We start from the raw sequence: 24563 nt of genomic DNA on the forward strand, positions 1-24563 counted from the left end.
TCTCGGTATGAAGTTTTATTGCCGACATGCAGGAGTAGGTTTGACGTAGTACAAAAATAATGTCTTTATACAAATTTTTTTTCCTCTTTTTTTTTTTTTTTTTTTCTTTCTCTCCTTTTTTCTTACAACAGGCTCCTTCTCACAGGGCGGCCTCTCCGCCCGCACCCCCCAGCCGCTCCTGCCCTCCCCACACCCCCTCCTCTTCCAGTTTGCTTTAATACAATTGTGATTTACTGGCGATGACCGGTGCGCAGGAATACTGGGTATGATACAGCCTTGCAGAGTCCCCAGAATATTGCTTTAACTTTGGGAAAAAAAAAAAAAAAAAAAAAAACCACCACAAAACATAAAGAAGTGGGAACAAGACAGGAGAAAACCAGCTGGAGAGAGCAGGGCCACAGCTGGGGGTGCTCAGGGGTTGGGGGTCCCCGCTCTGCTGCTGGTGGCACAGGGGGGTGATGGGCACGCACCGGGGTGTGCCAGGACAGACCTACCCTCTTTAAAATAAATAAGGCTAAAACTTCAGGCTACTGGCTCAGCTGGCTGGGGTTGGTGCAACTGTTCTAGTCTGTATTAGTGTTCACAATTCCCTGCCTGCCCGCTGCCAAGCGGCTTTGGCGAGTTCGCAGGCAGGACATAATGCCCGACGCTGCCAAGGAGTTTCAGGTCAATCCCTGTGTCCCCACCAAGACACCCGGAGGTTGGCCCAGGCCAGACGCAGTCCGCTGCCCCAGCCCGGGGCAAGAGAAGGCAACACCACGCTACAGAGAGATCTGCTGCTCCCTCCCTGCCCGCACTCACCGGGGTGCTAGAGCTGGCCCCGAAAAGCAGGGCCAGCCCCCCCAGCCCAGGCCACGGCAGCATTTCCCACCCCTGCTCCCCCTTTTCCTTGTGCCCAGGCCGAGGGTGGCCGATGCTGGAGCCGCGTGGGGCTGGGAGCAGCCGGCGAGCCGCTGCCCGGAGCGGGAGCCCTGGGACCTCTGTGTGAGAACAGTTCATCTGGCAAGACAGGCATCCAGTTCACAAAATGAGGCTCAGAAACAATCGTTCCTGTTCTCAGCACAGGCAAACGCTCTTCCAGTGGCACGAGGTGACAAACCGGGACATCCTTCTCCCGCCTCAGCACCACGCAGGGACAGCAGAGGCGGCCCCAGGTTTGCATGGCGAGGCTGGGATGGCAAGATAAGCTAGGGAACAAATACAGTAGAGACTTCAGCCAGCCCCTTCCTAATTCTAGGCAGATTATTTTGGGAAGCTTTTTCACATTGTAACTCATATATTATATCTGTACCACAACTGAAGTGTGAAAATGCTAAATCAGAATTAATGCAATTTTAACTGCACCTTAGAGAAGCTACTGAAAAATAAGATTAAATCATATATCCTTATGAAACTAAAAGAATCGGTGAAAGGTGGGAAAGATGTCAGAGGCCACAGCGGGCCAAGTCCTGCAGAACCTTTGAACCACAGACAGGATCCGATCTCTGCAGCGATCGCCTGCAAGGACAACTGTGAGGCGAGGTGGTGGCCGGGCCCCCCGGGCAGCCCCCGCTCGCACCGGGGAACCGGCGGCTGCTCCTGCCGCTCGGGGGCCTCGGCTGCAGCCCACACCCGGCCACCGAGGGTTAGACACCACCGGCAGACCGGGTGGCATGGTAAGGACAGAAAGAGATTTGATGCGGACGAAGGGAAGTGGGAGGTTTCAAGAAATTCTTCCTTTCAAGAAACCCCGATAAATCTAAGCTTATTCAAACCATATGGAGCGAATGCAATCAGCCGACTCTCCGTACTGCACAGCCGTGACTTGTGCCAGCAAACCAGCTTCACCCTTGGTAGTCTTCTCCTTCCCCACAGGCTTCGCTCGATCCAGAGAACAGCATGGTTAAAAAGACAAGAGAGGTAGATTACAGTCATGATTAAAAGCAGATTAGTCATCTAGGCTTCGATTTAAAAAACAGATTCCAGAAGATGCCAAGAGGTTGCTGCTTCCAAAACTAGCTTTTTCAAAAGTCTTCTCCCTCCAGAGCAAGTGTGAGTGCGTGTCCCTGAACAGAGCTCAGAAGAATTGCTACATTATTCTCCATCACGGGACACGGGTATTGCTGTTGAGCTGTAGTAGGCGACGTGAAAGGCAGACTGCAGGATGGTGCTTGTGCTCTCGGGTGCGTGGGAAGCTACTTCCGAAGGTACCTCTGGGCCAGGATAGCTGCGTCCAAAGGGTTCATGGGCTGGGCGTCGTGGCCCAGGCGTCGCACTGGGGGGATGTTCCCAAACTGCCGCTTCTGGAGGAAGCTCTTGGCCTCATGCAAGGTGTTCTTCTCCTCAGCCAAGAGCAGCTGCTGCCTCATGTAGTTCTCGAACTCGTACTGCGAGCACTCCTCCGTCACCTTCACCTGCCAGGGAACCACCCGTCAGAGCCACAGCAACACACACCGGTCCCACAACTCCTCTCCAGGGGTCCTGAGCCACCAGGGGATAACTGGAGTCTTAATCCAAGACCTGGCCCTGCTGCCAGACGTGCAGGCAGGACTCCCTGTGAGCGAGTCATCAGTGCCACCTGCAACAGAGGTGTGGAAGCCTCCGTGGCTCTGTGCTGACCCGGCTCGTCCCAACCCAGCCAGATATTCAGAGCCTGCAGCTGTCTGACCCCAGCTCTCACAGCCCCCGAGCCCAGCGGAGGGATTTCTCGTGGCAGCACCGCAGGCAAAAGCTCTGCAAGGCTGTCCCCAGGCAGTGAGGTCACCGGCCGTCACTTCCAACATAAAATGCACTGGCAAGAAAACAGGATGTTTGCTCCCATCGCAGAGCTCCCCGGGGAGCCCGAGCCAACGGCACTACCCCTTCCCGGCTCTCCCGGCGCACGTGAGCTCTCGGCTGCGCGCGGGGGAGTGCGCGCGGCTCGGAGAGGAGCGAGCTGCCCCTCCACCGGCTCCGGGGGCAGGGAGCTCTCCCGCAGGCAGTGCAGCCAGCTGGGCATGGCCCCTGCTCCCCGCAGCACGAGCCTTTCCTTCCCCGGCACAGGACGGCGATGGGCTCGGCCGCCTCGCAGAGCGGTGGCCACAGCTGGGTCCTGCCCCCCCTCCCCTCCCCTCCCCAGCTCGGGGGCCACAGGGCGCTGCCACCTCCTCCCGTTACAGACGCGGCACGGGCAAGCGGCCCCGGGGAGAGGAGAGTAGGAAAACCTACCTCCTGCGGGTTTTCAGGGTTAGCCACTTGGTCGTCGATGTCCGGCACCACTTGCAAAGGGCCGCTCAGCGAGGACATGGACTGCCTGGGGAGAGAGCGCAGCCTCAGGGATTCGGAGCCCAGCACCCCAGCCCACCCCCACCCCCCCCCCCCCCAGCACCCCGACCAGGGCAAGCCTGCCTGGCTGGCCACCGCTGCCCACCGCAGCGTGGCACCGAGCTGCCTGGACGCCACACCAGCTACTATTGCTAAAGGACACTATTCAAAATTCAATTTCCCCGACATGAAATCATGTTATAATCCCCAGAGCTGTCTTTTTTTTTTTCATTTTTTAAACAGGATGTGGAATTTTAAGTCTTGCATAGGTAGGAGAGAAAACAGCCACAGCTCCAAGAATCACAGACTTCACTGCTGACTCAACAGGCAGCACAAGAACTTTGCCTGGGCATGCTGTGCAGCACAGACAGAAGGTCATGGGGCTGACAAGAGAGGGCTGCACCAAGCAAACACCACCAGGATCCATTTCTGCTGGAGTGTGCTACTGGAATCTCATCCCCGTTGATTCATGCCAGTCCTGGTCAGATTTCCTTTCAAAAGGCATCCCCACCCTGCACGGGTAGTGTTCCCACCTGTAACGGCATCTCCTGCTCTTCCCCTCTAGAAATCTCATGCCTGATTTTACTTAACAGACAATGCAGTGCTAATTACAAGCTTGCAGGAAGTGTCTGCGCTTGGCTGCATCTGTTTGTACATAAAAGATATTCCTGACCATTGCACTTTCTTTAAAATTCCAATCTGGGGAGCACAAGGGGGGGCACAGCAGCAGAGGCCCTCCCGTACCCCACTATGGTTTTGCAATGTTATCGTTTTGCAAACTCCAATCTTGGTCACAGTGACAAATGTTTGTACAGGCCGCTCTGGCTGTACCCATCAGCAGACACCAGTGGTTGAGACACAGGATTTAAAGACTTCTTTGCAGTTCTCAGATCCTCCTCTGGTGTCTTGTTTGGCAGCAGTCTGCTGGCCACAGCTGGAATAACACAGCCCGCGGCCAGAGACGCCACATTCCTGTCTCCCTCCTCTTGCACATACCATGATGCTATGATGGAGCTGAGAGAATCCAGCACTTCAGAAGCCGTCAGACGCTGCTGCGGATCCAAGACCAGCAGTTTTCGGATCAAGCACACAGTGTTTTCTGAGACCCGTCCATCCCTGGGAGAGAGGACGCGTGGTGAGCCCGCGGTGGGCAGAGGCAGCAGCAGGCTGGACGCGCTGGGGACGCGGGTCAGAGCCAGCGGAGCCACCACCGCTCCGACCGAGACACCCCAGAATTAACCAGGAGGTCGAGTCTCTGTCCCTGCAGCACTGGGCCTTTCGCACCTTTGCACCAGACGTCCCAGCTCCACTACTGCTTCCTCGGTGTCTACTGCACACAGCCTTTGTTCCCATTACTGCTGCAACCCTCAGGGGCTTTGAGTGAAGCCCCTCCAGCCCCGCCTGTCCCAGTCAGGCCCAGAGCACCGCCCGCCCAGGCACTAAGGGAAGGGCCTCCCCGGGACAGGCCGTACTCACTCAGGGATGGTGTACTCGGCAGCCTTGATTTTGCGGAAGAGCTCCTGAGGTATGCTGTCGTAGAAGGGGAACTGGCCATAGAGCATGGTGAAGAGCACCACACCCAACGCCCACATGTCACTGGGTTTTCCACGGTACGGCCGCCCTGCGGGGAGCAAGGAGACACAAAAGCAACAGCCTTTACGACACCGCTCACCTCTGCGGCCCACCACCAGCAGCAAGGGCACTGGAGGAACCCCTGCATGCCATGCTTTTTTCCAAGTATTAATCAAAACACTCGAGACTTCCTATCGCAAGACACTAGGAAACTCTTTCAAAGCTGCACCCTTTGCAAACAAGCAAAGTCGTGCATCTCCACACGGGTGCCTTCCCTTTCCCTACAGGGCAGGGCCATCCCTGCTGAAGGGCCTTGACGTGATCCAAGAGCATCGAGTAATCAGAACCAGTTCCTACTGTGCTGGAGCTCCCACTCGGCTCCCCGTGGCGTCACTGCCGGAGTCCCCGAGCCTCGGAGGCTCCACAGATGGATGCTCCCTGCTGCAAGTCCGGGTCAAAGGAGAAGGGAATTTAAGGGCCAGCGAGCTCAAGGCAGGGGGAGGCAGGAAAGAGAGCCCAAGAAAGAGAAGTGCTCTTTTGATGAAGAGTGGCCCAAGATTAACGCCAACCTCGCCGCCCCAGCGGCACAGGTCGGCGTGGAAGTGCAGCCCAAGCCTCTGCACAGCCAGCTCAGAGCGAGCCCATCGAGACGGGGCTCTGCCTGCGGGATGGACCCAGCACAGGGAGGTGCTTCCCCCACGCAGAGGCATTGCTGAAAGCTGCTGCAGCCCCAGCACGCCCCGGGAGCCGCGCGATGGAAAACGCTGCTTTAAAGCCCCCTCAATCGCACGATAAATCAGCAAACAGCAGCGTGCATGAGGGTCAAAAAATTCAACTCTGGTGCTGTACCACAGCACAGGACCGAGGGAATGACTTCCTCTGACTCACGCAGTGAGTCACTGCTGCAGCATCTGTTATTTGTACTAATTATTCTTTGCTTTATATGCTCAAAAAAAGGCACCTCTCCCTCCTCCTCCAGCTTTTCCTGCGGTGACATTTCAGTAGCCATAAAACATAAGCCATCTCTTAACAGAAGACAGCTTCTCCTGGAGACCTAAAACAATGATTAAGTCTTCAGGCGTTTTAGCTTCCTCTTGCACAGGAGCATTAGCAATACAGAGGGATGCTCAGAGTCTGAAGGTGGTGGTGAAGCCCAGAATGTCCTCAAGTAACTTTTCCCCTCGATGCCTGGGGGGGGGGGGGGAACTGCAGACCGAGCTCTTTCGGAACAGCGTTTTCAAGAGCAGAGGATCGGGCTGCACAGACGCGCCGTGGGGAAGGGCTGCTGGCAGAGCTGGAGCGCAGGGCGATTGCACCCGAAGGTCAGCCCAGGCGGAGCTGCAGCAGGATGCAGCTCTAACCAAGGCCGTGCCTGGCTGGCTCTGCGGCAGCCTCAGCCGTCGGAGCAGCCAGCAAAGGGCCTGTTCAGCACCACGCGGCACGTGGCCTACAAACAGGCCGCTCAACCCCCCTGCCCAGAGAGCTGTTAGAAGAAACGTGGGTGCTCGCGGCCGAGCTGTGCTGGCAGGGAGGGTGAGAGGGCAGAGCAGTACCCCGGATGAGCAGGAAGGAGCAGCTCCATGCAGTCTTTACCAGACACCAGCCACTTGAGCTGCAACTGCTCCAAGTTCCTGCAGGGCAGTTGGCTCATATCATCCATTTGGTTACAGGGGCCTCAGGATATCCTGCAGAACAGGAAAGGCCTGCAAAAAACACATGTTCCACCTCCCCGCCTGCCTCTGCTCCCTTCCTGGCTTAGTCCTGCCCAGGAGGGAAGCAGCCTCAAACCTGCCTGGCAGATCACGACGGAAGAGCTCAGCTACATTTATTGCTGCTGCCTCTAAACCTGACAACAGACTTACTGGGGGGAGCCCAATGGGTCTGGAAATTTCAGGACTAGCTCCCTCTGAGGGCATTTCTGAAATACAATAGCTTGGGATACCAGGAGCAAGTAACCCGGATCTTCAGCAGAGGTGTTTCCAGTACCCTAGATGTTAACCTTGCATAAACAAATGTGACAGGCTGCCAAGGATGCTGGCTTTCACACTAGCTCTACGCACACCCGCGAGTGATGCTTCCCAACATACTGCCAGCTTGTCCAGAAAACTGTTGGTGCTGATCATCTACTGTCCACAGTTTTAGGCAGTTTCCCATCATCCAAATACCAGCTCAGCCTTGCGGATGGATAACCCCTAGGCAGGTAGGATGCATCAGGGGCGATCTTGGATGGCAATGTATAGTTCAGCTTCATCCAAAGGGAATTTTACCTGTAAGGATCAGGAATACTCCGCAACACGAGCTAATGCATAATAACTGGAGTCGATACAGATGTTTCATATGCACAGCCCCAGCTGTAAATGCACCCTTGATGAGAAGAGAAGAAAACCCCCCGAAAGTCTCCAAAACAAAGCCTCGGTCACTACGCTGACAAACAGGAGCACCACTGCCTGCTTAGCTATTGCCAGCACAAAAGTTAGTATAGTAGCAGACCTTGGAGCTCATGGAAGAGAAATCTCCTGAAGTAACTAAATAGACAGAAACCACATCTGTTTCTGAAAGTCTCATGCACTGGAAACAGTTAAAAGGCAGGAGGACATTAGGGAAAGCTGTTTTTTGCCAGACTTCTGCTTTAAGGCCTGTGCTGGAAACAAGGCATAGGCCAGACTGCTGGCCACAAGATACAGCCCAAACAGACGGCTGCTCTGGACTGGTGTCATCATTCCTTTACTTTTAAGTAACTCCTCCCAGTCAGCCCAGCAGCTGCCCAGAGGGTCAACAGTTCCCTTCTGGAAGCAAGTAGCAGCTGCAGCAACTGCTCCTCTCAGTGTATGGTCTGGAATAAGCTGACATTATGGTGGGATTTGGACCGACTGCCTCTCAGGCCTAGGGATTTTCCTGCAGCTTAAGTGAAGCCTCAGGAACAAGATTCAGACGTGGGACACGGAACGCCTTGTCTGCAGTCAGACTTATTTAGGAACAGGCAGGGAGCTTTTAATTAGCTTTGAAGTTCAGACTAGCCTTAAGAAAAAAGTTCCACTTGCTCCTTCCTTCCATGCTTCCCCAGTTGGAAAAACAGACCAAGTCTCATAATTGGACCCTAATTAAGAGGCTCTCAGAGAAGGCAGGTCACATATGGGAACACAACTAGATGTCTTTCATTTATTGTCAAGAGCCACAATTAAATGAAACCAGGCTAAAGTGTGGGGGCTGTGAAGTCCCAGTGGAGGCTGAAGGGGTTTGCTCACCGCTGAGCACATCTGGGCTGATGTAGGCAGGGCTCCCTCGCTGGTCTTTCAGCAGGTCATCTTCACTCACCAGGTGCTTTCCAAGACAGAAGTTTGTTATGGTTATTCGATGAGTCCTGGGGAGAATCAGAAGGCATCAGTGAACGAGGACCATCCCTGCACTAGCCAAACAGCACAAACAGAGGAACTTAAACTGTGTGTCTGTGGGGCTTTTTGGGAAGCTTGAAGTGCTGGGAAAAAGACAAATGGAGCTGTAGGATCAACTCCATCACAAAGGGGAGGGATTCCACAGCTCTCGGCACAGCTTGCAAGACTCTTAGAGGGGGAATAAGAGAATCTCTTACAGCTGTGGACAATGTCTACACCCGACCTGAGTGGCACGTGTAAGCATGGCTGCGAGCACAGGGTGCCCATGTAACTTGCCCACCTTGCAGCCCCACAGCTGCCTTTGGCCAGCCCTCCAGGAGCACCCTAGCCAGCAGCACAGCACCCTACAGGCAGCAGCCACGCCAGGATCTGCACGTGTGTGCTCGCTGACCATTGCAGGGCACGAGTGATAAAGCAGAAGTTTATTTTAACTGCTGACTCTCCCCTATGTTTCCCAACTACCATCTCTAAAATCACCTTCTCCGCACAACATTTTCTGGAAGCTGAGGGAAAATACCCTACAGAAGGGCTGCCCCACATCCAGCCTCCGTGCAATGTTTGCTTACGTGTCGCCAGCAGATGAGCTACGGGACCTCTGATCAGATTCAGTACAACCACTTTTGTGTTACCCAACAGTCCCACAGGAGGAGTCTGGTGGCAGTTTGACCTGATCTGCAAGACTGTTTTTCACACACAAGTATGCAGAACAGAGAAAGCCTAATCAACATCCAAAAAACCTCCTGAGAAGAGGTGAGAACTGCAGGTAGATGTAATTTCTCTACTAAGGTAGCCCTACTTCCCTATGGTATTGCCAGCTCCAATTAATGAATTTTTCCAGGGAAAGTGAGCTCATTACAGAACTACCATCACATTAAATCTTTCATGTCACTCAGATAATTTGGGTTTTAATGTACAACTTAAAGGATGGAGCGGAAAAACACTGTCTAGAAGATTTCTATATTCTTGAAAAGTGTTACACAACTAGAGCCTGAGAGAATGAATCAAGTCAGTCACAATAACCAAGAAAAATTTCCAGCAAGTCTAACAGACAAGTGAAATAAAACCAAGTGTGGGCTGGCAATGGAGAGTTGATCATTAAGAAAGACAGACTTGTGTTTAAGAAGTGTTAGCTTCAACTGTCAAGAGACTTCCCTGGCTGAATAATAATCTGCAGGATTTGTTAAGGATTAAAAAGACTAAGTGTTCTAAAGGACACTAAAGTGTTCAGGGTTGCTTGGTTTTATTTCCTAACTGAAATCTGATCTAATCTGTAATCATCCAACTACTGCACTGGCTAACTGGAAAACTTGCAAGGCTTTAATGTCCATATCTCACAGGGAACAGAGTCTGAGGGACCTTCATTAGCCCAGGGTGTAACATGCCTGGTCAGGACTTCGCAGTGATACGTTGCTACCTCCACTCCCCCGCCAACAGAAGAGACCCGGCTCTCTTGTGAGCACGGCTGGAACAAAACAAACATTTCTGGTCAGCCCAAACGGCTGGTCCTTTCCGTGCTGATCTATTCTTATGCCTCACCCACCCCTTCATATGACTCACTGCTGTAGAGGCTACAGTTTTTCCTCACCAAATCTGATGGTCTTGCTAGTGAAAAGCAAAAACATAGTATGTAATACAACGAATTACTTTGGCAAGTGTGCTCCCGAAGATTCAAAAACACCTCCCCCTCCCTGCCAGTGGGGGCCCCTGTGTGCAGCTCTATAGTGGGATGCTCCACTGCACCCTTTGCCCAGAAAAGAAGGGGAGCTCTGGGTGGATCCTTTAAAGCAGCAACCTTTGTCTGTCTCTTCCTAGCAAGAAGGAGAATCAAAGCAGCAAGCAGAAGATAAGGCATACATCTTAAAGCAGATCTACAGAAACGACTTAAATCAATTTACAGGTGGCCCTGAAAAGCACTAGCTGCTCTGTGTGTGGGAGGAACCAAGAAGTTCAACCTCAGAAGGTAAAATCTGTTTGCTTTCAAACAGTATTAGGTAGGAGAATAAAAGCAAATTGTGACCACAGCGAACCCACATGCTTTGTGCAGAACCTGGAAGCCTACAGACCTAAAGCCTTCCAGTTTTTTATTCATTCCACAGAAAACCAGACAGTGTGAAAAGACAGCAAATTCCACTCAGTCTTAAAGTTAGCGCGAAATATTTAGTCAGTAATGTAACACTGAAGGACACAGCAGAGTATCTGAACTGGAACTAGCCTGCCAACTAAACTACATAACCCAGGACAACCAAGACACTCCAAGGAGCCACCAAGCAGCGCGCACGCTACCGCCAGCGGCCGCTCGCTCGTGCTGCGCTCATGCTCTGGGGGGGCTGGTCCCTCCCGTGCCCGCACAGCCCCCGAGACGGGCTGGACATGGCTGCCTTATAAACTGAGGCTTGCACCGAACCAGCTACTGGGAACAAGGAAGCTATTTCAAGCACAAATACAGACTAGACAGAAAAGCTTTTGTTTAGATAAGTAAATATTTTACTGCTAGCAAAAACACAGCAGTGCAACAGTCAAAGATTTAACACCGCTGTGATTATAGTAGACTGCAGTGTTGGGAATTCCTTTAGCACGATGGAAAGTGAATTATGTGAACAGAACCACTCACCACATTTTAATTCTTTTTTTTTTTTTTAAAAAAAAAACTATCTAGAAAGTATTTCTCTTGCAGGTTTCTAAATTACTATAAAGCTTAGTTTTCAGAAATCTGAATCCAAAAAGAAGTGCTGATGTGAGGTCACAAGCATGGTGGAAGAGTGAACTATCTAGGCTGGGGTCAGTTAATTTTTGGAGACTAACTCATATAATTTTGAACTGGATTTGCATTTCTGCACAGGCTGTTTCCACTTCCCTCACTCTTTTCACACAAGAGCACTCTCAACGAGTGCTGCTGCTGATCCTGTTTCCAATAGAAATCTGCTTCAGGGAAGAAACGTAAGACAACTGTCAGAGCAGCAGCTCTCCAGCAGACTTACCTTTTGTTTAGCACCATGTTTCCTAGTTTCAAGTCTCTGTGCACAATATTTTTCTGTAAAATGTATAAGAGCATAACGTGAGCAAAATCATATTTGTTATGGAAGTATAAATCCGATACTTGGACAAACACACTAAACAACTTCTGAAATCCTGTCACCTTCTCTCTCAGAAATAACCTAGGTCAAGGTTTCAAGTCAGGTTGCATCCCGGGTACTCTGTACACTTCATTTTCGATTCTGGTCACAAGGACAGAACAAGAAAATTTGCTACTTTGAACACAGACAGGCTTGCCTGAAATCAAGAGACCTGAAACTTAAATGTCCAGGCTCATTATGACCAACATGATGAGCATTCCCTCAAAGATACATGCTTCACCGCTCTGCCAAGGAAGGAGGGGTTTCCCTTGCCTCAGGGTAAGAAGTCAAACATCGGCAGAATCCATTTTTCTTACAATGATTTCTAGTTCATTGATCTCAAACTTGGAGGTTGAGGTTCTGATCTCAGAAATCAATTCTTACACTGTGATTTATTTTGCTTCAAAAGGAAATAGCTTGAAGTGCTTCCTGCATTTGATTAGCCTCTGCTCTCCTCCTGGACCACCCTTTCTGAGGTTAGTAACACTACAGTTCACCTGATCTGCATTTAGTCCAGCTGGCCCCTCTCCACAGTCAACAAATGCTACGTTATCAGCGAGAAACCTGAGGGCAGGGGAAGGGAAGGGAAAGCTCTTTCATGGCTTGGGGCGTGAGGTCTTACACAGAACACTGTTACGGGGAAACAGCTGAAACATCCATCCTCTGTAACCTTGTCACTGCCTGCACAAGGAAGTTTTAAAACATCTATTATACTAACGTGGGAAAACTACGCCTTCCAACACTGAAAAGGGATAACGAAGATCTTACCTTATGTAATGCTTCTACCACTCGTACCACATCATAAAATATCACTACCGTCTCCCGCTCACTTAGTCTCTTCTCTTTAATGACATAATGCTGCAGATTGATCAGATCTGCTGTTTTGTCACTGAAATCATGAGCACAGAGACAGTCTAACACAAGACAAATGCGCTTCTTCATTTTTCTGACCATTCTGTTGGCTTCTAGATCTTCTATAATTTCACAAGCTCGGTCCTGCAGGGAGGCAAACAAATGATCGATAGTTCAGGGAAGCTATCCGGGTACATGTACTTACAGACAGAACACTGGAGAATAAATAACTATGTTGTGATCTCAAAATAAGCCAGTGCAATCATAGCAATCGTTCTTTGCCCTCAGTCAGGATTTCAAAAGGAAGATACATGATCTCTATTTACAGAAGTTAGAGAAAGTCTATGCTGTTTGGCTATATGTGTATATCAGCACTGATACTGTTTATATAGACACAGATACCTTTAGATAAAACCTAAAAAAAAAAACAACCTCTACATAGTGGTACAGACTGAATACTAGGGATCCAACACATTATTAATGAGAAGAATGCAAATCTTAAGACACAATTAGCAGTTCTTCCATAACATCAGAAGGGACAGAGCTGAGCTAGACATTCGGCTTGTTTAAGATATAGCACAGATGGCCTCAAGTGAAAAGTCTGTTGACAGAATTTAACCCACAAGCAAGGCAATATCAACATCCAAACCAGGAACTCCTTTCAGCCCATAAACAGCTCTAAAGGCATTAACAGCGACACAATTCACTCACACAAGACACTGATCAGCACATTGACTAGTTTAACTTGCTAAAACAGTTTCCTGGCAATTTGTCCCCTCTTATAAGTCATCATAGAACAGGACAGACTGGAAAGCACAAACTCCATGTCAAAGGGTGCTCTGAGGCCACAAATTGATTTGCCAGTGAAGCAGTTATTTTCCTATTTAAAGGGGACAGTACTGAGCACCTGTCCCATCTCTGAATGCTCTCCCATTTCCCAAATCCCAAGCCCCATTACATCTCACTTAACCCTCAAAAGCCTCTGCCACAAACTTGCTGTTTGAAGCAGCAGCGGTTCATCTCAGCGGTGTGCTGGTAATTCTTTACACACAAGAACAGGGTCAGCACAAACTGTGCATTTAAAAAAGCAGCTCAAGCCAAAAGCAATTACTGGCATTCCCTCGGCCTGGATGGTGACCAGCTGTACCTGAAAGAGCCCATGATGATGAACCACTCCTTCCTGGTTGTGGAGCAGGGAAAGGAGAGAATACTCTGTGTGCAATAGCATCTTGCCCTGTCGTTCCTCCTGGGTTTCTATTCCTTTATCACCCCTTTCTTCTAAGGTGAGAATCTTCAGGAAAAGAGAAAACACCTTTACAGTTCCCAGAAAAACCCAAATGCCCCCAACTTCTCTCATTTTTGGTATTCACATGTGTTCAACAGCTGATGTAATTGCTCTGATGTCTGCATACCTGCCACAAACCCACCAGAACTAACATCTGTGCAGGATGCAGAGCGTAAGCTTGATTAACACAGAAAAGCCGCTCAGGTGGCTTTTTGCAAATATCCCAGGTGATTTCTCCCACTGGATTCGCTCCCATTTCAGGCACAGTGGAGCAGATCAGAGGGCTCCAGGAGAGCAGCACGGCAGCCACAGAGGCCTCATCTCAGGGCTAATCTCGACACCAGATCTACGCCTGGCAGAACTGCCCTGCTGAGGGGAAGTTCCAGCAGCAGTTTCCGACAGCACACCAGTTCAGCCTACACCACACACTACTGCAAGTGCTCCTGTCACAAGAGCTGAAGTTAGAGAGCCCCTGAGATATGGAAGCCCTACAGTTTGCTTACCTTTAGCTGATAAAAGTCATCTGTCCCATCCTTTCTTGCCAAACACTGAACAATACTTGGCACAGGGGAGTTACCTAAACGTGGACCTAGCAGCACAAAGCAAAAACAGACTTGTTTTCCTTTAAGCAGCAATGACTAATTCAGGGTTACATCAGTATCAAGTGTCATGCAGTTTACATTAGTTTAAACTAAGTTCCTTTTTTTTCAGGAGACTAAGTGCATTTCCACAAATTATGATCTAAAGAAAAAAAGAAGTATTGAACTCTGAAACCTTTCTGGACAACGTTTCATTTGTTCACTGGAGAAACATTTAACAAAAGCTCACACATGGCACAGCTGTTTTCAGAAATTCAAATTTCTGCATGCCTGAACCATACAGCTTTTACATTTACTAGCAACACCCATGGCAACTGCTATTACCACACCTCTGAACCCAACTGCCACCCCTGCAGGGACAGCTCAGGTACACAGGTTAGTCCAAATTTCAACTTAATACAGTCTCCACTCTTCAGTCTAAATCAATCAGCTTCCAACTGATTATCCATTGGCTCCCACACTGTGAAGTCCATCAAGTTTTTGAGAGCTGTTCTAACTAGTTCTGAACAACTATTCTAGCAACTCTCAGAAGCTAGCAGAGTGGTCATGCCTTGGCACATACCACTTACAATGACCACTACTGCATTATTAAGTTGCCTATATGCTGATTTGACAGCATATTCCAGGCAAGCAGAGTTGATCATTTCCCCAGAGCTCTACCCAAAAAACCCCTTGAATGAATTTCCTCTTTAACAAATTTTAAGAATACAGTAAAAAAAAAAAAAGGGGGTAAAATCAAGGTCTCATATTTATCTTGAAAGCCATGCCTGTCTTGCTATATTAGTATTAGAAATCTTCCTAGCTTGACCAGCTGCAGAAGCTGCGAGGGCTGCTGCTCTGCTACCTCAAGTGAACTGCACTCTGAGGTAAGATGCTAAACTACACATCTGCTTTGCCTCTGTTTATAGTGCCTTTTATTTTCAGTTCTGCATCAGCAGTTACCTTGAAAAATAAAGAAGAAAACCCTCCCTGCTTACCTAGTATAAAAGGGCCTGCTCTCTTGGCATTATTTCCAGAAATCCCTGTACAAAGAGCTTTTGCCTTAGTGGATGTTTCCCCAGCTCCTCTGTCTGATGCTCGCCGCTTCATCCTTGGCTCTTGAAAGAGAAAGAAGATCACATTTGATGAGCAACTGAGTTAATTTCTTCTGTTACCCCTCATTCTGTACTGGAAGGCTTTCACCTACTGATGCAGTCGTGTGTCTGCCTATAGACCAGCTGCGGGTTGGAGGCTTAATGCATATTTGAAGGTATAAATCAGCCTCATTATTGAAAGCAACATTTCATAGAAGAGTTGTTTGAGAGACATAGTGGGAACAAGTCAAAATAATTAAAGCTTGTTTTACAGCAAAAACAAGTTTGCAAATTAATGTACTCCAAAAAAACTCTGAAAGAAAATACCTAAGTTATCCTTCTGTATGGACGTCTGCTTCTGATTCAGCCTACGGACTTTTGTGGGTTCCTTCATGGAGGAATACCCACTCGGCATCGCAGGCAGCTCACCAAGTAACTCAGAAGGCTCAAGTCTCTTCCTCAAACAGCCACGAATACACAAAACTAACCGACCATAAAAATTAACAATATCTTTCGCCTTCTCCAGCAAAGACACAGAAGACTAAAACATGATAATTACTGCGAGGTTCGGTTAATTTAACAATGATTTTTCAAAAATGTATTTTTAGCCTTACAGTAAGTCCCTCCTCTCTCTTTGTACCTCTTTAGGCTCTAACCTTTTTATTACATCTCCATCTTGTTACATTCAACACAGCTGAAATTTGGAGTCCAACATATAAAACTACCACTTCAGTCTCCACGTGCAGGAATCGATGCTTTGTTTAGAATGAACACATAATTACCTGCCTTTAATGGATATCTCAATGAAGGGAAACTGCGGTGCCAGTACATGTGCTCTCCTGCACTATCACTCCATGCAAAGAACAATTTAATCTATTAAATGTGAATCTCATGCTTAGCATCCAAGTATATATTGAAGGTCCACGCATCACTACAATTCAGCACAAACAACCAAAAGCTTGACTAACTCCGACTTAGGTATTGCAGAAAATCTGATTTCCAACATGCATTTTCTGCTGCTCAGAAATCTAAAGACAATTTGCAGTGGTATTGCAGAACAAATACCTAAAGGGCCAAATAAATTCAAGCCACTGTGACTAAAACCCTTCTTCCCCAAACAAAAGTCTTGTTGCAGTTTATCAGGAAAAGAACCTCTTAGGTCTGCTGCCAGGCAGGCAGCCTGCCTTCGTGTGCTGTGTGCTCACTGCAAGCGTAAGCCAGCTCCATCAAACTGAAGTTTTATTCCCAATACACCTCCTCTTCACCTTTATCTCTTGGAAAAGTGTTTCAAAGACTTTCACAAATATCTAGATATTAGATACTTGTGCTCTAACATTCCAAAGATTTTTTTTTTTTGGGGGGTGGTGGGGAGGAACTAAGCACAGATCCACTTTCTTACTCTGAGCAAGTCAAAACCAAGCCCCAGTAGTCTTCTCTAAGAGGTTACTACAGCAGACTGGGAAAATATTTTTGGGTTGTACTTATTTGTTTTAAAAAAGTCCCAGTGTTTCACCACATCAGAGACTGATAAATCACCATACTTTGAATGAAGTTTACCCTCTGGCAGTCCCACCCTTTCTGTGGACACAAGCGTGATCTCATTGCATTAATTCATCTAGCAGTACCTGTCACCAAGATCAGAGATAGCAAGAGAGATAAGGTGTGAAGTCTTGCAGCAGGCTTTGCATCCCTGCACTACCACCTTCCACCAGCACGTTCAGATCTCCGATAGCGAAGTGCCAGCCGGCCCAGCCAGCTGAACAGAGCAAAGTCCTGAGCCCCACACGCTCCTCCTCCTGCTCATTCCGCATCTCTGACCTAGTATTTGATTGTGCCTTAGAAAATTCTCCACTCCTTGCAACATCATCATCCCTGCTGGAAACGTATGAGTAACGTTTCCACTGGAGAAACCCCACTGCACAGAAACTCTGAGATAATGACCGTTGTGCAATCCAAGCTGGATAGGAATCACTGGTGCAAATGGTGTTATCGTAAACAAAATAATCTGAGGACTCACGTAGTTCAGCATCAACTGTATCTTTACTCTTCTTCCAAACTAGGTTTTCCAACGTCTCAGGAGACAGGAGTCATCACCTTGGAGAAGGCAGGATGGTCGAAAGTTCGAGGACTCTGTAATGCGAAACGAGATACACTTGATGCTGTGGTTCTGGATTATTCTTGATTACGATAACGTGGTATGCACCAAAACTTCTGCAGCTTGAAACACCGGTGTTTATTTTGGCTTAGAAAAAGCCTGAAGCTCCTGATAATCACGTGAGAGAGTAAAAGGGCTCCTGAAGTTCAGTCCCCAAGGAGTCACTGACACATGGCCCTGCACAGCAAGACAAATACAAGCATCAACAATCTCAAAAGGCATTTTGTGATGCGAGACAGACCTTCCCTTCCGAGCAGAAACAAACACATTCTCCCTTTTAACCTCCACCACCTGGTACTCGCTTGCCTGTTTTTAACAGTATCTTAAACACATCCAAGTTAGCAACAATGCCACAGCAGAATCTTTACCACTGGGAGCAATTTTTAATTGTGTAGGAGTTAATGCTTGAAGTTTGGACTTGAACAGAACAATTTCTACAGAAGACAAAGAAGAGTACACTGAATTTTATTCTTATCAAATCCGCACTGCAAGTTCATTCCTCCTTACAGTTTATATCTAGCCTCTGAAAAAAAAATAAAACTAATTCAACTTAAATTCAATGCTGCTGAATAGCTCACCCGGTCCCCTTAAGAAGGAGAAATTTAAATCAGACACTGTAGAATTGAATCTATACCACCTCTACCAAATGCTTAGTTTAACCTTCGGATGCTGCATGTGTTACACACTTGTCATCCAAGCTGTTTACTTTACCAGCATCCAGTCAGATCAACTGAAAACCACACAAGGAACATTTGGGACATGGGAACCAAGCTCCCATCACTGCCCAAAACACAACACGGTACTATCACCTGGTCCTGGGGGAGCTGCAAGGACAGCGGAGGGTCCTTCTGAATCGAAGCACCGAAACTACTGATACTCTGGTGAGCGGCGTTCGGGGCCACCCGAACCTGCCCGCGCACCGGCCAGCCAGCACTTCCAGGACGGGGCTGCTCGCCGCCGAGAGCGAACAGAGGTGCCCCAGCCCTGCCGCTGCTTAAAGGACACCCACCGACCTAAATATCACAGCGTACTTGCAAGAGCAAGCAAGAAAAACGCTGACGCAGATGGGTTCTCGGCTGTTGAAGGCAGTTCCGTGCCACACAGCACTGTCTACCCCGTCCATCGCCCTGCTCCCTACTCGGTTCCTGCTCCTCGGGCTGCGCGGTGGCAGAGCCCACCAAAAAACCTCAGGGACCCTCAGGAGCACCCAGAGGGTTTACAAGTGAGCGCTTCAGGTTCCTCCAAGACTGGAATGAAGGTCAGTCGGATGGAAGGAGGAAGGTCCTAGAGCAAAAGGAAGACAACCAGGCGCAGCTGCTGTGAAAAAGCAGGAAGATTCTTCCTTTTTCTGCACGTTGTGTAACCCCAACTAGAGCAAGGGAATTGGTCGAAAGGGCACGGACTTGCCTGTGTAAGCCTCCTGCAGAAGGAGTGGCCATCCACTAGGCATAGGGCTAAGAACAGATGGAAACAAGGTTTAGGGAAAATATTTAAAAATAAATAATAGCAATGCAGGAGGCTCCCTCTCCCTGCTGAGAGTGGGTGTTTTCTACCTGCAAAACTGATTTAATCTTGGCTTGAGCTGGGCTGATACAAAGCTCGGGTTTCAAGGGGCTTCACTGCTAGAAGTACTCACAACACAGAGCTGGTATTGCTCAGACACCAGCAGCTGAACTATATCCTGGAAGAAGAAGCTTTCAGTAAGTCTTAGACAAAAGCCATAATAAACTGGACACCTTAAAGTGACTCCACAGCTGCAGGTGGAAGCGCGGGGCCACGGCTCCGAGCTGCTGCTTCGTGCCCTGCTGCTGCCGAGCCTCCCCAGGGCAGGCGTGCTCAGCGCGCACCAGAGGGGATTACGGCATCGCACAAGGATTTCCTCCTCGCACACCATGAGCACGGACAAATCAGCAGCAAGAGGAGTCCCGCCGCAAACAAACGAGTTCCCCGGCAGCACAGCCGAGATTTAAAATAGCCCAGAGTTGAGAATTTAGAACGTTTTCATGAGAGGTGGCGAGTCTTGTAGGGGGTGAAGAGCATCTCCTCAGCCCCTGCAGCAACGCCTCTGTCTACAGGCACCCGCACAGACAGTTGGGACTTTCCAATTCTTAAGACTGGTGGAAAAAAAAAAAAAAAAAAGTCATTTTAACATCAACAGGATCGGTCTCAAGAGAAAGCATCCAACATTTCTGCAGAGAACCACATCAAACCACTTATCCCTCAAAACACTCCAACCTAGGGACAGGACTGTTAGGTACTGGTGTGGTGGGTTCTCTGCCCGCTCCCCAAGAAACAAACCACCCCCATTCTCTGTCCCACCACCTGTAACAAAAATGGTGTCTCTCACACAGACAATGAAGTTACAAGTCTAATACAAAAATTCATTACTTAATTTTAATGTGATGTATGCAATATATCAAATATCTTACTGGAGAAGTGTCTAAAGCTTCTTACTGTGCTAGCTATGACTTTAATAGTTATTAATCAAATAATTTGAAGACCTAGATGTAACACCTTCTAATTACATAGCTTAAGGAAATTGTCTAATTTCTGAATTACTGCATGATGTTCCAGTGCCCAGCATAACAAATTAAAACGAGAGGAGGGAACTGACCTTTTCATCTCAGATTAAAGAACAGGCAGGTCCTGCAGTCCAGCAGCCGCAGCTAATAGCTGGAGCAGGAAAAAAAAAAAAGTACCTTTGGGGTGTTAACAGGATTACTCAGCAGCACAGAAACTAGTTAAGACACTGGAGCAGCTGATATAACCTCCACAACACTTTCTGTTGTTTTATCTTGCAACAAGGGGACAAAGTTAGTTGTTTTTAACTCTTCTAGTGTGACAACTGGAAACCCCAAAGGTGTCCTACCCCACTCCTACAAGCCAGCTGATCTCTGCAAGTAAGGCGCTGGGTCGAGCTGGCAGCTGGGAGCCACCAGATGACAGAAGCCACCAGTGTCTACTGGAAGGTCGGGGCTGTCGAGGACAAGCTCCTTGAGTGAGGAGCTCAGACCACTCAAGGAAACCTGCCTCTGGGAGCTCAGGTCACCCCGCCACCAGCACCCCGGCATCCGAAACCCGCCTGCTGCTCCTGACCTGGAAGTGCTGCAGGTGGGAACAGGACAGGGCTGCGAGGGGAGTGCAGGCAGGGAACTGCAGGCAGGGCCGGGCAGGGAACTGCAGGCAGGAGCGCTGGCTCAGGCGTGCGCACGGTGCAGATGAATCACTGCTCCCCGTGGGCTTCGTCACCGGGCTCGAAACCTCCACAGCAGAGCGGTGGCCCTGCAGCTCGGCTGCCCAGGGAAGCGCAGTATTGCTCCGGACTCGTGGATTATCCATCTCCCACTCCAGATGGGAGAAGACCTGCCATGCAATACAGCAGCAATTCTGCACCGTCTTCTCTTCTGGGAGCCAAATGTTGTAAGCCGGAAGCCTGGTGCAAAGGTTTTTCTCCTGCTCGCTCTGTCTGCTCTCCTCTCAGCCAGCGCAGGCCTCAGCTTTTGCAAAAATGAAGCTAACAGAATTGATTCAAATCAGCAGTATCACGCTACACCTTTTGCCACCTAAGTAACACGCTGGGCAGTATTTATTAGTGATGATTTAATCAAAATTCACATTTAAGCCTGGCTCATGGCAAATTCCAGCTCATGAGAAGCTATGTTGGACATGACCTAAAAACCTACGTGAACGCCAACATCAAATTAGCAAAAGCTCGAGTATGGTCCAGCTTCCCGGCACGGGAACAAGCAGGTCGGTATCGCTGCAAGAAGCAGCAATCCCGGAGCGTTGCCACACACATTCCCCGGGCAAACCAGGCTGGGGACAGCTCAGACCCGAGTCATCGGCGCTCCCAGGGACAGAGGCTGGACTCCCACTGGAAAAGGCTCCCTGAAAACAGGCGGAGTTCGGAGCAGTCAGGCCTGCGGAGGAGTCACCGGCCGGGGGATTACAGGGCACGTTTGCCAGGCAGATCCCAGGCAAAGCAGGCGCGGGAAGGAGGTGCTGCAGCCGGGCCCAGGGGCAGCTGGGGTGGGCTCCCCTCCCTCTGCAAAGCGCTCTGGTAGATTCACTACACAGGAACATTAACTCTACCAAAGGCTTTGGAAGTTTAAGCGCTCTGTAACAGAAGTAATAATAAAAAAAAAAAAAAAGCCTATCAGATGACTCAGCGCTGCCAGTGCAACCCATGTACTGCTGTGCGAGCCCTTCCGGGAAGGGAAGCCTTCTCCAGAAACAGAAGAGCCCTGACTCACAGATTTCTTGGAAGCGTGCAGGGACTCATTCAAGCTTCTTCCCTAAGTGAGAACTTTGCTCAAAATCAGACACAGAGTTTCTCTAACCAAAGGAGAAGGAAGAATCCTGAGGTGCCAGCACAGCACGAGGGGCTGGGGCACCCTCCTGTCATCAGAAGGCACCTGGTAAATACCAACTTGCCAAGCAAGCCGTGCTTCGCAAGCTGGGAGACACGAACACCTCCCACAGCTGAACCAACCCACTAGAAATCCTCCTTCCTCAGCCTGACCTGCCGATTAGTTTAATCCCAGGTATGTGAGCAAGGCAGAGCCAGCACCTGAAAGGCCGCGGTGCTAAGAGACCCCAGTAGCCCTCACCTACATCCCACGTCCAGCTGTGGTCGATCTCCAACTTCTCAGGGACAAAAAAGGCTTCCACAGGTCAAATCACACACCAGGGAAAGCAAATTCCTTCCCGGCCCTCCCGGCAGCCAGGGAAACTCTGAAGCACAGGATTCCAGCAACGTAATGACAGTGCAAGCAAGCAACAAGCTGGACTTTCTTTAAACCCCTCTGATGCATCAACACATGCGATAGCCAAGGACTCATCTCTGGGAGTTCCCTCTTTGGTTACATAAACACCAACTTCAGCTTAACCCTTTCACGCTGGAGCACAGGCCACCTCCACCAGGAAAAAAATCCGTGCTCCAGCCCAACATCCTCATGGCAGGGGCACCTACAGCAGTGCACAGCACAGGAGAAGAGCCTGGAAATCCAACTGCAGCACTCTGACAGCACCTCAGACTGCATCGCTCTCCCCAGAGCACGAGTTCCTGACCTTGGGCTGCTCCCGTGAATTCAGACAGTCATTACCTTTAAAAATCACCATCAGGTGAGATGCGTACTGTATTATGAGATTTATTTTTCATTTATAGCTTATGTTACTATGTACACTTAGTATTCCATAAATCCACTGCAGCAGGACTTTCCTCATGCACACAAAGATTACTGCATGACATACACGTGCTGACACTTTCTTTACAGTGAGGCGTGGTTGCTGTTTTTAATGATGATCTACTCATCTAGCCCTAACTAGATCGAAAGAAATATATTTAAGTTATCTACAGGTACTGCCATGCTAACATTATTATCACTTGTAGCATGAAGGCACACTGACAGATACTGTAAGCTCGTAAACGTGTACCTGACTAACAAAAAGAGACTGTTTCACATAGAAAATTACAATGGGCATGGAGCCTCCTCCAGTCTAGAAAGAGCTCCCAGCCACAGGTGAGGCGCACACTGTACAAGCCCAGGGCACCACCGAGTCTCTGCAGACAGATAACACACCCCTTATTTAGGCTGAGCACAGTGGGCAGCTCAGGCACAATCAATAGGGCTGTCCTTAATCAAGCAGTAGCTAAGTGCCTACAAGGCTTCCCCCTGCATGGTTTCAAAAGGAGATGATTCCATAACATCCTGAGGATAAGAAGCAGCTGAACACGAGGGTGCTTTTAAGTAATGTGATAACGTGACCAAACCATCAGTGCGGATGCCACAGAGAAACAATGAAAGGATGTAACACAAACACTCCAGCACTGGGGGAACATGTCCAGCACCGGCCCGGGGCCGTTTCCCAGCAGGTAAGCCTTACTCTGCCCCATCCCTCAAGCTACGCCCCGCCACCCTCCACCTGCCCCCAGCTCACGGTCCTTCTGCTCGTGTTCCCTCTGTCCCGCAGCAGGTAACCCCAGCCCCACCAGCGGCCTCTGCTCCAGCTCCTCCACCTCCCCCCCCAGACACGGGACTGCGGTCTGAGATGCCAAGCACACCTGTATGTAGCAGTATACGTTAAGCCTACGCATTAAGACTCTGAACTACCAAAGAACTGAATCGGCAATGCCGGCACAGCACGCCCCGCAGCAGGAGGAGGGAGCGGTTGGCCGGGAAGATGAGGAGCCCCGAAGCCCCCGCGCCAGGGAGAGGAGCAGCGGGGCAGAGACGCGGCACCACTGGGTCCCTCCAACTGCAGCGCGCGAGGCCTTTACCGCTCCCACACACAGCGGCAGCGAAGCTCCCGGGGGGCCCCCGGCAAAGCCCAGAGGAGCAGGTCCGGAGCGCAGGACATCCCAGAGCGTTCGCCCTCATCTCCTCCGGGTGAAGTGGCGCAGGGAGCACGGGCCGGGTGTCCGTCGCTCCGGCTGTAACGCTCCGTGGCCTCACTCGTTCTCACCGAGAGGTACGATCTTCAGCTACTCACCGCTGAGACACACGGAACTCCTCCTCGGAGCGGAGGTCCCGAACTACTAAATTAAGAAATTCCTGCCCGGCCTGAAGGCGCAACCAGCACCCCCCAGGAGCTGCCCGCGCCCCCGACGAGCCCGGAACCGGTGGCTGCGCTGCCGACACAGCGCAGAGCCCCGCCAGCGCCGATACGGGCGACAATCACGACAAAGGAGCTTCGCCGAGCGGCGCTTTTTAAACCCCGCCGCGCGCGAAACCCCACGCGTGGGCGCTGAGCGCTCGGCAGCGCGGAGCCCCGCGCTGACACGGCCCGGAGGCCCCACGCCGCCGCACGCACACGCGTGGGCAGCCGGCCCGTGACGACGCAGCGGAGCCTCCGCCGGCAGGAAGCGGCGCCCACCCCCTCACCCCCGGGTCGCCCGTCCCCGCTCACCCATGGCCCCGGGGCCGGCGCGGCCGCTCCCGCAGCCCCAGGCCCGGCCGCGGCCTCCGCTGCGTTGCGCGGCGGCGGCCCCCTGACAACGGAAGTGACGCGCCGCGCCGCCCCGCCGCCTCCGTCACCGCTGCCGCCCCGCCTCCCGGCGGCCGCCGCGGGGATTGGCCGGCTGAGCCAGCGCTCGCCGCGATTGGTGGAGAGCCCCGGAGGGCCGAATGCGATTGGCCGCGCCGCAGAGAGGAGCGTGGCGGGGTGGGGAAAAAGGCAAGACGCGAAGGCTGATTGGCTAGCGCGGGGCGGCTCCCTCCGCCGATTGGCTGCCGGCGCC

General features: G+C 50.4%; 1 protein-coding gene across 3 annotated transcripts; it reads right to left on the reverse strand.

Moving 5' to 3' along the window:
* On the reverse strand, window positions 1-24328 carry STK40 (serine/threonine kinase 40). 3 transcript variants are annotated; one of them, XM_042793807.1, is made up of 12 exons: window positions 24233-24328; window positions 17186-17298; window positions 15073-15192; window positions 14000-14085; window positions 13359-13502; window positions 12128-12355; window positions 11225-11277; window positions 8100-8215; window positions 4759-4903; window positions 4279-4398; window positions 3187-3271; window positions 1-2393 (listed from the first exon to the last, which is right to left on the reverse strand). In XM_042793807.1, the coding sequence occupies exons 3-12, from the start codon at window positions 15182-15184 to the stop codon at window positions 2175-2177; spliced, it is 1308 nt and encodes a 435-aa protein (XP_042649741.1). In that variant the 5' UTR covers window positions 15185-15192; window positions 17186-17298; window positions 24233-24328; the 3' UTR covers window positions 1-2174. The 3 variants fall into 3 exon arrangements, with proteins under 3 accessions (XP_042649741.1, XP_042649740.1, XP_042649742.1); XM_042793806.1 differs by lacking the exon at window positions 17186-17298 and having other exon boundaries at window positions 24233-24303; XM_042793808.1 differs by lacking the exons at window positions 13359-13502; window positions 17186-17298 and having other exon boundaries at window positions 24233-24303.
* Window positions 24329-24563: the final 235 nt, after the last annotated feature.

Source organism: Tyto alba, unplaced genomic scaffold, assembly GCF_018691265.1.
Source record: "Tyto alba isolate M040663 unplaced genomic scaffold, T.alba_DEE_v4.0 Super-Scaffold_20, whole genome shotgun sequence".
Taxonomy (NCBI): domain Eukaryota; kingdom Metazoa; phylum Chordata; class Aves; order Strigiformes; family Tytonidae; genus Tyto; species Tyto alba.

What these genes read in the sequence shown, in the direction of transcription:
- STK40 (XM_042793806.1), bottom strand. An exon ending in AGCAGGCCCTTTTATACTAG is followed by an intron (nt 14,086 to 15,072) that starts GTAAGCAGGGAG and finishes TTGTGCTGCTAG; the next exon opens with GTCCACGTTTAGGTAACTCC. An exon ending in CAGCCCAGATGTGCTCAGCG is followed by an intron (nt 4,904 to 8,099) that starts GTGAGCAAACCC and finishes TGCTCCCCGCAG; the next exon opens with GGCGGCCGTACCGTGGAAAA.